Source organism: Oryctolagus cuniculus, chromosome 10, assembly GCF_964237555.1.
Source record: "Oryctolagus cuniculus chromosome 10, mOryCun1.1, whole genome shotgun sequence".
NCBI classification, from domain to species: Eukaryota; Metazoa; Chordata; class Mammalia; order Lagomorpha; family Leporidae; genus Oryctolagus; species Oryctolagus cuniculus.
Genome location: NC_091441.1, coordinates 68812685 through 68825333, shown reverse-complemented (window position 1 = coordinate 68825333; position 12649 = coordinate 68812685). Strand labels below are relative to the sequence as shown.

The 12649-nt window shown below is 48.6% G+C and overlaps 1 protein-coding gene across 6 annotated transcripts in view; it reads right to left on the bottom strand.

The window, feature by feature from the left end:
- The window catches only part of GNAL (G protein subunit alpha L), a 191814-nt gene that overhangs the window by 136095 nt on the left and 43070 nt on the right, over positions 1–12649 (bottom strand). For 3 of the 6 annotated variants that reach the window (XM_008261023.4, XM_070050496.1, XM_070050497.1), the window contains exons 2-4: positions 1774–1846; positions 622–676; positions 352–471 (exon numbers count right to left, since the gene is read on the bottom strand). In XM_008261023.4, coding sequence (XP_008259245.2) covers positions 352–471; positions 622–676; positions 1774–1846 — 248 coding nt within the window. The other 3 variants (XM_051852169.2, XM_008261024.4, XM_002713561.5) reach the window with 3 other exon arrangements.

The following is a 12649-nucleotide window of genomic DNA, read 5'->3' as shown; positions in this document are numbered from 1 at the left end:
TATACCCCGTCAATGTTCTTCTCATGGAATTCCTACTGTTGTTATCTGGGAAGCTGCCTGTGACTTTAACGATACATACAGGAAAAAGCATTCTCAACATTTCTTAAAGGTATGCTGTCTTCCTATCAGCCTCATCCACGCGTTCATACAAACATTTCTTAGAGTGCTGCTGTCTTCAATATTTCAAACCAACACAAGTATTTCAGAATAGAGGAAATATTGCTCTTAAGACGTTAGAGAGCCAGATTTCAGACAGTTCATAATGGATAAACACCTGATTCTCAATGAGCAAGTCGTTAAAAATCGTTCCATCGGTCACTGTTTAAAGTATTTCAGAAAGGACTGACTTACCTGTGAATACTCAAAATCAGTGATCGGCGCGATGCTCTTGATGTAATCTGATCGAAACTGGTTCTCCGGGTTGGCCAGTGGAACTGGGGGTATAATGGTACTCATCGCGGACACTATTGTCTGAAAAAGAGTGAAGAAAAGAAAGATGGATAAACATAATGCTTGGGCACTATGGACGCTAATCGAAGATGTATTCACTTCTAGCTCCACAGTTTTAGAACGCAGAGTGCTTCAACTTTCTAGTAAACAACCATTACAAAAGGTGCTTACCACAATCGCGTCTTTAACATTTTTCCGGATGTCCAGGATTTTCTGTTTCTTTTCCCTGTGTTGAAAGAGAATTGGTATTACTATAAATTTCCCTTTAGCACTGATTTGAATCAACTGAGTGGGATTTTAAGTTTCCCGCTACGGAGTGGGGCTAGACTGGTTCACAGGTGGTTCCCACCACCCCAAGACAACATCTGTGCAGTTTTTATCTGGGAAAGGAAAATACTGCCCCTTTCTAAACTGAACTCAAAACAAACTTCAACGTCTGCTTTGCTGCTTTCCAACAGTCATTTTACAATAGATAGCGTTAAACAAGCACGCAGGTTACTTCCAAACATGGCAAAATCGCTAAGGATAGTGCATGTAAGTTCAACTTCAGTTATAGTTGTAAATACATTTTACTTAAATTTCTCCAGTTTGTTGTTACATAAACAATGAAGCAGATTCAAGCAAATGATGTGATGGAGAAAAGTTCATATTGAGGTGCAGTTGCTTTCCATATTCACAGTCAGAATCTGTGGATCAAGAACATTTGGGGGAAAAGAACTGGGTCTGTACTGAACGCGTACCACCTTTCCCCCTTGTCACCATTCCATCATCAGTAAGCAGCTATGCATAGGGCATTGTCACCGTGTAATATTGTAAGTCATCCAGAGGTGACTTCCAGTGGGCAGGAGGATGTGCGTGGGTTCTGTTCAAACAGTGCAGTGTTTTACGTAAGAAACTTCAGCATCCGCGGATCTGGGTTTCTAAGGGGTCCTGGAACCCATTGCCCATAGACACTGGGGACAAACTGCATTGATGGTGGGCTCCGAGCAGTACCAGTACTACAAACCAATAGCATAAGAATGTCGAATAAATTGTATTTCGTTAGTCAAGATACTTATTTTTAAACTAGATACTGTCAGAAGAATTTGCCTGGGTACGTTAAATTCAACAGCACATTTGTATTCCCCCTCACCCCTTCCCCGCCCCCCATCAAATGAACCGCTCAGCGACGTTAAATTCAACAGCACATTTGTATTCCCCCTCACCCCTTCCCCGCCCCCCATCAAATGAACCGCTCAGCGACTGCACTTCTGAGGGCAGCGAGAGAGATGGGACAAAGTTTGCAGGCACTTGGGCAGCAAACCCGGAACTGATCGTTCTTACTCGGGATTGAATCCATTGACGTGCAGGATCCTCATCTGTTTGACGATAGTGCTTTTCCCGGACTCACCAGCCCCTACAAACAGACAGACAGACTGCTGTGATGTGCGTCCTGACACTGTTGCCCACCCCGCTCACCCTGAAACCTGACCGAGCGAGTTTTCCCCTAAACAGGGGGCTATCGCGTCCTCGCCGCTCCTGGCTGCAAGAGCTCTGCCCCGCGCCGTCGGGGCTCGGCCGGCCCTGCCCGCTCTGCCCGGGCTCGCCGCGTTCCCAGCCGAGAGAGCTCTGCGGGGGCCGCGGGCCGTGCGCCCTGCCCGGGGCCGTGCGCTCCGCCGGGCCGCAGCCGCCGCGCGCCCTTACCCAGCAGCAGCAGCCGGTGAGTCGCTTTGTAAGCCAGGCGCTCTTTCTGCAACTGCTTCTCGATCTTTTTGTTGGCCTCGCGTCGTTCTTTTTCATCGACGCCCTGGTCTTCTGTCGTCTTGCTGTTGCCCAAACACCCCATGCCTGCCCGCTGAGACTGACGACCGCACTGTTAGGAATGCGTACAGAAAGCACCAGAGAGGCGCAGCGATTTGTGGATCTGGCGACAGCTTCGTTCCTCCTCGCTGCTGAAAGAAACGGCCTCGTCTCTCTCGGTGTTTTCCGATGGGAACAGACGTTTCTTCTCCCACCCACTGCCCGCTGCAAACTCCCAAGTGAAAAGGATGCAAGGAAGACGCGCCGATGGAAAAAATGCTTTTTAAAAGACTGTTAAAAAATCTGCCGGATAAACACCGTACAATGAGCGGAGACGGAGAGGCGCGGGCGCCCGGCTCCGTTGGAAACAGGCGCACGGCACGGCGCAGCGCCCTGGGCTCGCCCCGCGTCCCCGCGCCTCGCTCAGTCCCGCCCCGTGGGGGGACCCCGAGGGGGCGGCGCGCACGCTCGGAGGCTGGGTCCCCTCCGGGCAGACGGCCTAGCACAGCGCGGAAGGACGGAGCGCGCCACCGGGTCCCACCGGGGTGACTACGGGCACCTGCCGGGCCGGCTCACGTCCCGCTCGGCCTCTGCCGTCGAACCCGCGCTGCCTCAGGAGTCCGAGCTTACGCGGCGGAAGAAGGGGAACGGGAAGGGGCAGGGGCTCCGAGGCGGCCGCACCGCTGGTGCCGGGACTCTCCGGCTCCCCAGCAGAGCCCGGCGGGCAGGAGGAAGGACAAGGGGGACGCTTACACGCTGCGCGCGTGGGTTCCCGAGCCCGCCGCCCGCTCCTGCAGCCGCGGCCGCGTGGCTCTCTCGCACCCCGCGCCAGGGAGAGTGCTGTGGGCGCGCGCTCGCCGCCTTCGCCCGGGATCATGCATATTCTATCAGGGAGGAGGCTCCCAGAGGCGCCCCAGTCGCACCGCCTTTGTTCCCTTGACGCTCGCTCGAGACGCAGCAGCGCACCCACGCCGCCGCCTCCCTCGCCGCCTGTCTTTACCTCCAGCCCCCTGTTCCTCCTCTGCAGCTCTTCCTGACACCTTTTCTAGAAGACACTGTGGCCTCCAGCTTGGCCTTGTGGCAGAGGAGCGAGCGAGGGCGGGAGACCGGCACCTGTTGGCCTTCGCTGTGACTGAGGCCGAGCCCCCTCCCTTCCTGGTAGGCAGGACGGGCAAAGACGTCCCTGGGCCCGCGTCGGGGCGGCGGTGCAGACCACGGTTCCTGCGCACTCAGCTGCTGCAAGGTCATAGTCTCCAGTTGGGCGGGCCCTGTGCTCTACCCCCAACCCTGCACCCGGGCCTGGCTTTCTCATGCCTTGGTTCAGCTGTGTTTTCGAGGCCCCCACTTTTCTCCAAACTCTCATGTTCAGCCTGACTTGGCCTTCTCGCCCCCCAGCGGCGCTGCCCCACGCTCGGCTTCTCCATCGCGGGTCACAGACACTGCCCCTGCCTCCCCCGGACCCCTCCTCCCCGCCCCCGCCGTCCCCTCACCGCCTCCTCCTTCAGCCTCTGCTCTTTCTATGGGCTTCTGTCTCTCACTAGTATAAACACATTCAACTCTGTCCCATTTTAAACCAACAAAGCCTTCCCCCTCGGGCCGTGTCCGCTTCCTCCACGGTCGCCCTCGTGCCCACTGTGGCGCAGAGTTAAACAGGGCATCTGACGCTGCCTGGCCTGCACATCCTACCTACCCCCTGTTCATACCCCAGCCCCTGCAGCCTGCCTATGGCTCATGCCTCACACAAAAAAATCTCTTATCAGCATCCTCCACGCTTTCCTAGGGCCTAAAAGGTCTCAAGGAATCTTGGTCTCCACTGCACTTGACTTCTCCCTGGAGGTTCAACTCCTCTTTGAGACAGGGTGTCTTTGGCTACCTCCACACTGCCCTTGGGGGCTCCTGGCTCACCTCTGGCTGGGGTAGCTCAGTGCCTGGGTCACCCAGCACAGCCTCCTCTCTCCCCTGGCACATGTTCTGGGTGGGCCAACTGTACCCTCCACACCCTGACCACACAGGTCTAAACCATGGCCACATCAAGTCACCAGCCCAATGCCCCCATGGGGCCTCAACTTGGCAAGCGTGGGTCCAGCCCTGTTGGAAGCATATGGGGAGTGAACCAGTGGCTGGAAGCTATCTACCTCTCTGACTCTCAAATAAATAAAATAATTTTTAAAATTGAATGTTTTCATGGGATTTGTCTTGTCCTCTTCTTTTTGGCAATGTATAATTCATGGCATTTAAAAAAGGGACAGGTATTTGGTTTAGTGGTTAAGATGTCCCCAGTCCACGGAGGAGAACCTGGGTTCGCTACCTAACTCTAACCCTCGATTCCAGCTTCCTGCTAATGCAGTTCCTGAGAGGCAGTGGGGATGCTTGAGTGGTGGCTCCCTGCCACCCACATGGGAGACCCAGGCTGAGTTCCTCCCTCCCAGCTTCGGCCTGGTCCAAGCCTGGACATTGCAATAACCCTGAAAAGCAGGCACTACTATCACTATTATTTTAAGAGGGTGAGTTTGAGGGGTGTCTTTACATACACCCTTGCAGTCTGGTTGTGACAAGTGCACAGTACCTGCAGTGTGTACCTCCACATCCCACTCAACCCTAAAACGTAAAAGTGCTTTCCAGGGCAGGATTTGGGCACAGAGAGTTAAGTCAGTGCCTGCAATACCAGCATCCCATAGCAAGTGCTGGTTCTAGTCCCTACTGCTTTGCTTCAGATCCAGTTTTCTGTTAATGTGCCTGGGAAAGCATCGGATGATGGCCTAAGCACTAGGGCCCCTGCCATACATGTGGGAGACCTGGATGGAATTCCTGGCTCCTAGCTGTGGCCTGGCTCAACCTCAGCTATTGCAGCCACTGAGGGAGTGAACCAAATGGTGGAAGATCTCTTTCTCTCCCTGTCTTCCCTACCCTCTGTCATTCTGACTTTCAAGTTAATCAGTCAATAAATCTTTTAAAAAATATGCTTTCCTTATATAGTGGGCTTCAAAAAGTTTAGGAAAAAAAGGAATCAAATGACAATTTGAATTTCCCATGAACTTTTTGAGGCCCCCTTGTATAATAACGAAAATACTTCTTATGAAAAAAGCAAAATCAACCTTTTTTTTTTTAAAGTTTCATTTATTTGTTTTTTATTGGAAAAGGAGAGAGAGAGAAAGAGACCTTCCATCTGCTCCCCAAATGCCTGAAACACCCAGGGCTGGGCCAGGCTGAAGCCAGGAGCCCAGAATTCCATCCAGGTCTCCCACATTGGTGGCAGGGACTCAAGTACTTGAGCCAACATTTGGCCTCCCAGGATGTGCATTAGCAGGAAGCTGGGTCAGAAGTGGAACAAAGACTTGAACCCAGGCACACTGATACAGGCATATTCAGGCATCATGAGCAGTGTCTTAACTGCTGTGCCCCAGTGCATTCCAAGCCAGTGTTTATTATCAAGCAGGAACTCCAGACACTAAAAGCATTTTTTTTTAAACTCACTCATCTGGACTTTACTTAGTCTGGTCTTAGAAAGAAAGTGATTTAGGAGCCAGTGATGTGACTCAGTATGTTAATCCTCTGCCTTCAGTGCCAGCATCCTGTATGGGCGCCTGTCTAGTCCTGGCTGCTCCTCTTCCAATCCAGCTCTCTGCTATGGCTTGGGAAAGCAGTAGAAGAAGGCCCAAGTCCTTGGGCCTTGTACCTGCATGGGAGACCCGGAAGAAGCTCCTGGCTCCTGGCTCCAGATCAGTGCAGTTCCGGCCATTGCAGCCATTTGGGCAGTGAACTGGCAGATCGAAGACCTCTCTGTCTCTCCCTCCCACTGTCTGTAACTCTATCTCTTAAATAAATAAATAAAAACCTAAAAAGAATTGTTAAAAAAAGATTTATTTAAAAAGAGAGAGAGAAAGAAAGAGAGAGAGAGAAAGTGATTCTTATTGGGGCCGGTGCTGTGGTGTAGTGGGTAAAGCCATTGCATGCAGTGCCGGCATCTCATATGGGTTCTGGTTCAAGTCCAGGGTGTTCCACTTCCAATCCAACTCCTTGCTAATATGCCTGGAAAAGCAGCATAAGGTGGTCCAAAATCAGCAGAAGATGGTCCAAGTGCTTGGGCCCCTGTACCTACATGGGAGACCTGGAGGAAGCTCCTGGTTCCTGACTTCGGATTGGCCCAGCTCCAGCTGTTGTGGCCATTTGGGGAGTGAACCAGTGGATGGAAGAGCGCACGCTCTCTCTCTCTTTCTACCTCTCTCTCTCTTCCTCTCTCTCTCTCTCTGCCTCTCCGTAACTCTGCCTTTCAAATAAATAAATCTTAAAAAAGTGAATTTTATTATGTTTCAAGCCACTGGATCAGAATCCAGATCCCTCACTGGTGCAAGACTGGACGACAGGCAGCACAATCATCTGTTGCCAAGCAGCTGCAGAACAGCATCAGCATCTGTTGCCAGGCAACGCACAGCCACTTGTAGGGATGAAAGGTGGCCCTGGGAGCCACACCGCGGAGGGCAGAGGCTGGAAGAGCAGGTGAGGGAAGGCTTTGGTCACCTCTAGAAGAGTCGGAAAGGCACAATGTTTGGAGCAAAAGTCCAACAGTGAAACAAAGTGGAGTTCTCCTCACTTCTATTGATGTTCATTACTTACGGTTGCGGGGATGTCTCAGAACTCCTAGGACATTGAGAAGTTTAGTTATTTAAATTTCTTTTGTAATAGTTATTTGATTTTTGAATAGTGAATTTAAAAATTTGTCTTTTTTTTTTTCTTCAGTTGCTTTGATTGAAGATGGCGAATGTTGAAAAAAAAAAAAAAGTCACTTGCTCTCTGGTTAGCTAAAACTCCCAGTCCTCCAGAGCAATACGAAGAAAATTTGCTTCCCATTATGTGGAAACTTTCTATGGAAATTCACTTAACTGGATGAAAAAATTCAAGGCGATTGTTTCAGTTCATGACGGGCCTGGATCCCGATGATGTCCAAGATATTTGAAAAATGCCCAGAAGGGCCGGCGCTGTGGCATAGCTGGTAAAGCTGCCACCTGCAGCGCTGGCATCCCATATGGGTGCCGGTTCAAGTCCCAGCTGCTCCATTTCTGATCCAGCTCTCTGTTATGGCCTGGGAAAGCAGTGGAAGATGGCCCAAGTCCTTGGACCCCTGCACCCGCGTTGGGGACCTGGAAGAAGATCCTAGGTCCTGGCTTCGGATCGGCTCAGCCCTGGCCGTTGTGGCCATCTGGGGAGTGAACCAGTGGGCAAAAGACCTCACTCTCTCTCTCTCTGTCTCTGCCTCTCTATAACTTTGCCTTTCAAGTAAATTAAAATAAATCTTAAAAAAAAAATGCCTAGAGTGATGGGTTGCACGTTAGTGGATGCACTGAATTTCATATCAAAAATCAAAATGTAAAATGTTAACATATTCTGCATTTCTGCAGTGTTTCCATTTTAGAGGTTATACAACATTGAAACTGTACTCTTGTAACAGGAACATCCACAGTTTTAAAACAAGAGGAGCAAAGTAGTTTGCGAAAGGCGAACAGTCACTGATTCAGTGCATTGACAACGCCAGAAGCTGACAGGCCCAGCCAGAAGGCCGTCAACAGCCTGGTGTGCCGCTGGCCGCTGAGTGAAGCAGGCCCCCACCTCAGCCAGGGGTCTGTCCTCATTCTGCTTTGTGGCATTTCTGAAACTTACTCTTGTTCTTTTTTCCTTCCTGGTGGGTTGGTGGAACATAACCTGCTCAGATCATCTTTTATTTTTAGCAGCAGAGATTACTCCATGATCTCATTACGTGACACCTGAAAAATATCGTGCAACAATCTTCATGCTTGTATAGGAAAGCGGAAAAACCACTTTCAAGTTTCCTGTTCTGTACCTGACGCCCTGAGATCAACTGTTTTCACATTTATTGGCATCATTTATCTTTTGTTCCCCTTACTCCTATAACTAAGTGATCCAGATCGCTAAGTGATATTAAAGAGCTTTCGGAAGTGCCATCCAAGGTAGGCTTGTTGACTGGCAGCCTTAAACTCCAACAACAAAAGCAAACACAAAAATCCCCACTGGCAAGTCATTAAGAAAAGTGTGTTTGATGTCTCTGACCCCATGTTCCAAAGCCCAGGACTCCAATTAGAATATTCAGTTCGGTGTCACAGATAGGAGTTTAAGACAGTGGGAAGTAGGAAGCCAGCAGCTCCTTAAACAAAACATCCCATAACACACAACAGGGGAGCCTGCCAAGAGGGAATGGAACCACCAGTGTTTGACAGTTCAGAAATGCCATGGGAGCCACCAAGTTGGACTGGTAATGAGGCAGAGACAGCTGGCCAGGGCAGGTCTGGCAGCTGTGGGTGCATTTGAAGAGAAACTGCACACATCAAAGTTGCATTTAAAACACATTTTACAAACCAGAAATCAAATAAGGGCTCAATGGCGTGGGAGAAGGCAAGACTGGAAGAGAGAAAATCTGCCTCCCTGTTGACTTCATTCCACATTTTTAAGAGATTGATTTTTAAAAAATGTATTTGAATGGCAGAGAGACAGAAGGAGAGAGAGAGAGAGAGAAAGAGAGAAACTTCCACCTGTTGGTTCACTTCCCAAATGGTTGCGACAGCCAGGATCTAGAAACTCCATCAGGTCTCCTATGTAGGTGGCAGGGGTCCAAGCACTTGGGCCATCTTCCACTGCTTTCCCAGTGCATTAGCAGGGAGTTGGACCTGACGTGGAGCAGCCAGGACTCAAACCCATGCTCCAATGTGGAAAGCCAGTGTCACAGGTGATAGCTTAAGCCACTGTGCCACAATGCTGGTCCTATACTTCACTCTTTAACCTCAAATAGCCTAGCAAAATTTTGGACTACAGCAGATAAACAGTTGTTTAATTGATGGGCTTTTCATTCTGATGTGAAGTTTCACTAATGATCCAACCAGATTTAAAGACAGCTCTAGCTTTTCTAATACACAAATATCAGATAAAGTAAAACGTACAAATTCTGCAAACAAACCTTACAAACATGGTCCAAGCTTATATCTTAAGGAATATTTTATGACTAAAAAATAGTTCTAGCTCTTAGAGATGGTTCTAGATATCATGAGTTTTTGAGTCCTCAAGTAATTATATTCACTGACATGTTTAAATTTCATTTATTTATTTGAGAGGCAGAGAGGAGAGACAGAGAATTCCCCCCATCCACTGGCTCACTCTCTATATGCTCACACTGGCTAAAGCCAGGAGCCTGGTATCCATTCCAGATTGCTTAGATGGGTAGCAGGAATCCAATTCCTCAAGCCATGACTGTAGCCTTCCAGGATCTGTGTTAGTAGAAATCTGGAATCAAAAGGTGGAGCCAGGAATCAAACCCAGGTACTCTGATGTGGGATGCAGCCTCCCAACTTGTGTCTTAACCACTAGTCTAAATGGCCACCCTATCACTAACATGTTTTTTAACAAAGTGAATTCAACCCCACAAAGTCCCTTGATTTGGAGCAAAAAGAGACAGAAACAATGTATTCTGCATTTCAAGCGCTTAACTATGTTCTCCTGGCGTAGGTGAAATAGCAGAGCTGCGAGAGGTATGGTAGCCTGAGTTCCCAGTGTTAACAGGTGGAAGTTCAGGACTCTCTGCCTGCCTGACAGCTGTTCTCATGTTTCATCAAACCACAGGACAATATGCTGTAGAGGAAGCTGGCTGATTTCCTGTCTGTACAGCATAGGCTCTGAAAAGAGACACACGCTCATTCCGCCCCATAGACTGTATTCTACAGACATGAAACACAAAAGAGTAAGGAAGCTGCGAGATCCATTTCTTTTGTTCTTGAGCTGTTGGAAAAAAACAAGACTAGTCCAGGTAGAGCATCCCTAACTTGAAAACCCAAGATCTGAAATGCTACAAAGTCCAACACTTTTTGAGCACCAATATGACGTCACAAGTGGAAAATTCCAAACCCGACCTCATGTGATGGCTGTCATTCAAAATGCAGCTGCATTAAAAATGTTGTATAAGATTTCCTTTGGGCTATGTGTACAGGTATATATGAAACATAAATGAGCTTCATATTTAGGCTTGGGTCCCATCCTTGATATATCTCATGATGTAATGCAAATATTTCAACATCTTTGGAATCAGAAACACCTCTGGTCCCGAGCATTTTAGACAGGGGACACTCAGTTTCTACACCCCAATCATTTGGAGGTCCATGTGTGACAACGTGTAGGCACTGAGGGCTGAAAGCGGGGACGGGACTTGACAGGGTGTATAGGATCCAGGGAAAAGCTTCATCAGGGAGGAGGAACTGAGAATGGTGTGGAACACATAGAGAGAGACAGATTGAACATCAGGCACAGGAAACTGTAAGAGTAGAAGGAGGGGCCGGCACTGTGGTGTAGCGGGTAAAGCTGCCGCCTGCAGCGCCGGCATTCCATATGGGAACCGGTTGGAGTCCTGGCTGCTCCACTTCCGATCCAGCTCTCTGACATGGCCTGGGAAAGCAGCAGAAGATGGTCCAAGTCCTTGGGCTCCTGCACTTGCGTGGGAGACCTGGTAGAGGCTCCTGGCTCCTGGCTTTGGATCGGCACAGCTCTGGCCGTTGTGGCCAATTGGGGAGTGAACCAGCGGATGGAAGACCTCTCTCTCTCTCTCTCTCTCTCTCTCTCTCTCTCTCTCTCTCTATCTCCTTCTCTCTCTCTGTGTAACTCTGACTTTCAAATAAATAAATAAATCTTTAAAAAAAAGAAATGCAAATGCTCAACATGACCGTGTCCTCCAGGTGTACACGCTCCCGTGAAGGGTGCAGCCTGGTGGCTGTTGGGCGAGAATGGCAGGTTTCCAATCTCTTTCTCCAAGTTATTATAGTTTCCTTCTCTGGAAATGAGTGAGGACAGTGGTGTACATCTCACAGAGCTGTGGTCAGAATTTATAAATGAACTCATCATTTCATCTTCTGCCAGGGCCTAGCAACCAGAACGCTTTCCATACCCGTCATTATTACTATTATTATTACTATCATTCGGTATTAATTTAACAAACACTCATACTATATCCATTTAACCCTCCAAGAGAGGCAGCACATTGATGACCTTGAGGAGCTCCTGGTATGTTCTACTAGGTGGACATGGGAACAGTGAACTGTGGTGTGTTCATTGGAAATCTTCCGAGTCCCTGCCCACACAGCTGGGCCAAGCAGAAGCTGCTGGCAACACAAAAGGCAATGAGACAAGTTAGCAAACTGTATCAAAAATGCACTTGTGGCAGACAAGTGGATGAACAAGGGATGGTTTGTACATACAAGGGGATGTTAATCAACTCAAAAGGATAGAAATTCTGATACTTGTCACAGCACGGATGACCCTTAAAGACAGTGTGCTTAGTGAAATGAGCCGGTCACAAGAAGACAGATATTGTTGTATGATTCCACTTACATGAGAAACATAGAGGAGTCGAATTCAGAGACAGAAAGTAGGATTGTGGTAGCCAGGGGCTGGGAAGAGAGGAGGAAATGAACAGTTACTCTTTAATTGGTGAAGAGTTCCAGTCTGGGAGGACAAACAAGTTCTGTAGATGGTTGGTGGTGATGGCTGCACGATGGCAATGTACTTAATGCCACGTAATTCTGTACTTAAAAACAGTGAAAATGGTTACATGTCATGCATACTTTGACAAAATTAAAAAACTGCACAGTATTATCTTCAGAAGGACAGTGGTGGTAGAGAAAAATCTTTTTGGGGAGTGACAACACACGTTTGTGGTTTGTTCTGACTCTATTGTAGTGGAGTGACAGAATTCCTTGCTCTGACACATTTCATGCAATTACAGCTTATTACCCACAAGTGGCAGTGTAGAGCCCGATGGACAGAGGGAGGCTCTAAGGTGTTTTTATTAAGGCAGTACATTTTTTTTTTCATCTACCCCTCCCCCCCTCCATCCTAAAGTGTTTTTGATTGCTTACCATATTTCAGGCATTTTGAAACTACCAGGATGAATAAGGCACTGTCCCTTCCCTTATGTAGTTTAATGGACTCACAGAGAGGCAGGGACCTGTGATCAAGTTCCCGGATGTTTGCAGAGGGCCCACAGGCAGCACACAGGAGTGCATGATCAACTCTAAAATGAAAAAATTCTGAAAGGTGCTGGTTCTCCACGTCTCAGTGGATCAGAAGAGATGCACACTGTGGACACTGCACAGGGCCTGAGTAGTGCAGCCGCTCTCCAATGTCCTAGGGTGTACCCTTCCGGAAGGAGCTAAAAGGCCCTTTTACAGATTGGGGGAAAAAAAAGCACACCTCTACCTCTTCCACTAATTCCAGGAAGAAAAATCAAACAAACCTACCTCCCCTCCCACTCAGTTAAGCAGATTTATCTGCATATAATGACTGATGAATTAATTACCTCTTTGCGCAGTTGCCTTAGCAACTGGCTTCTTTTTGAATTTGGCTTAGCTACAGAATTTAAAGCAACAGTATT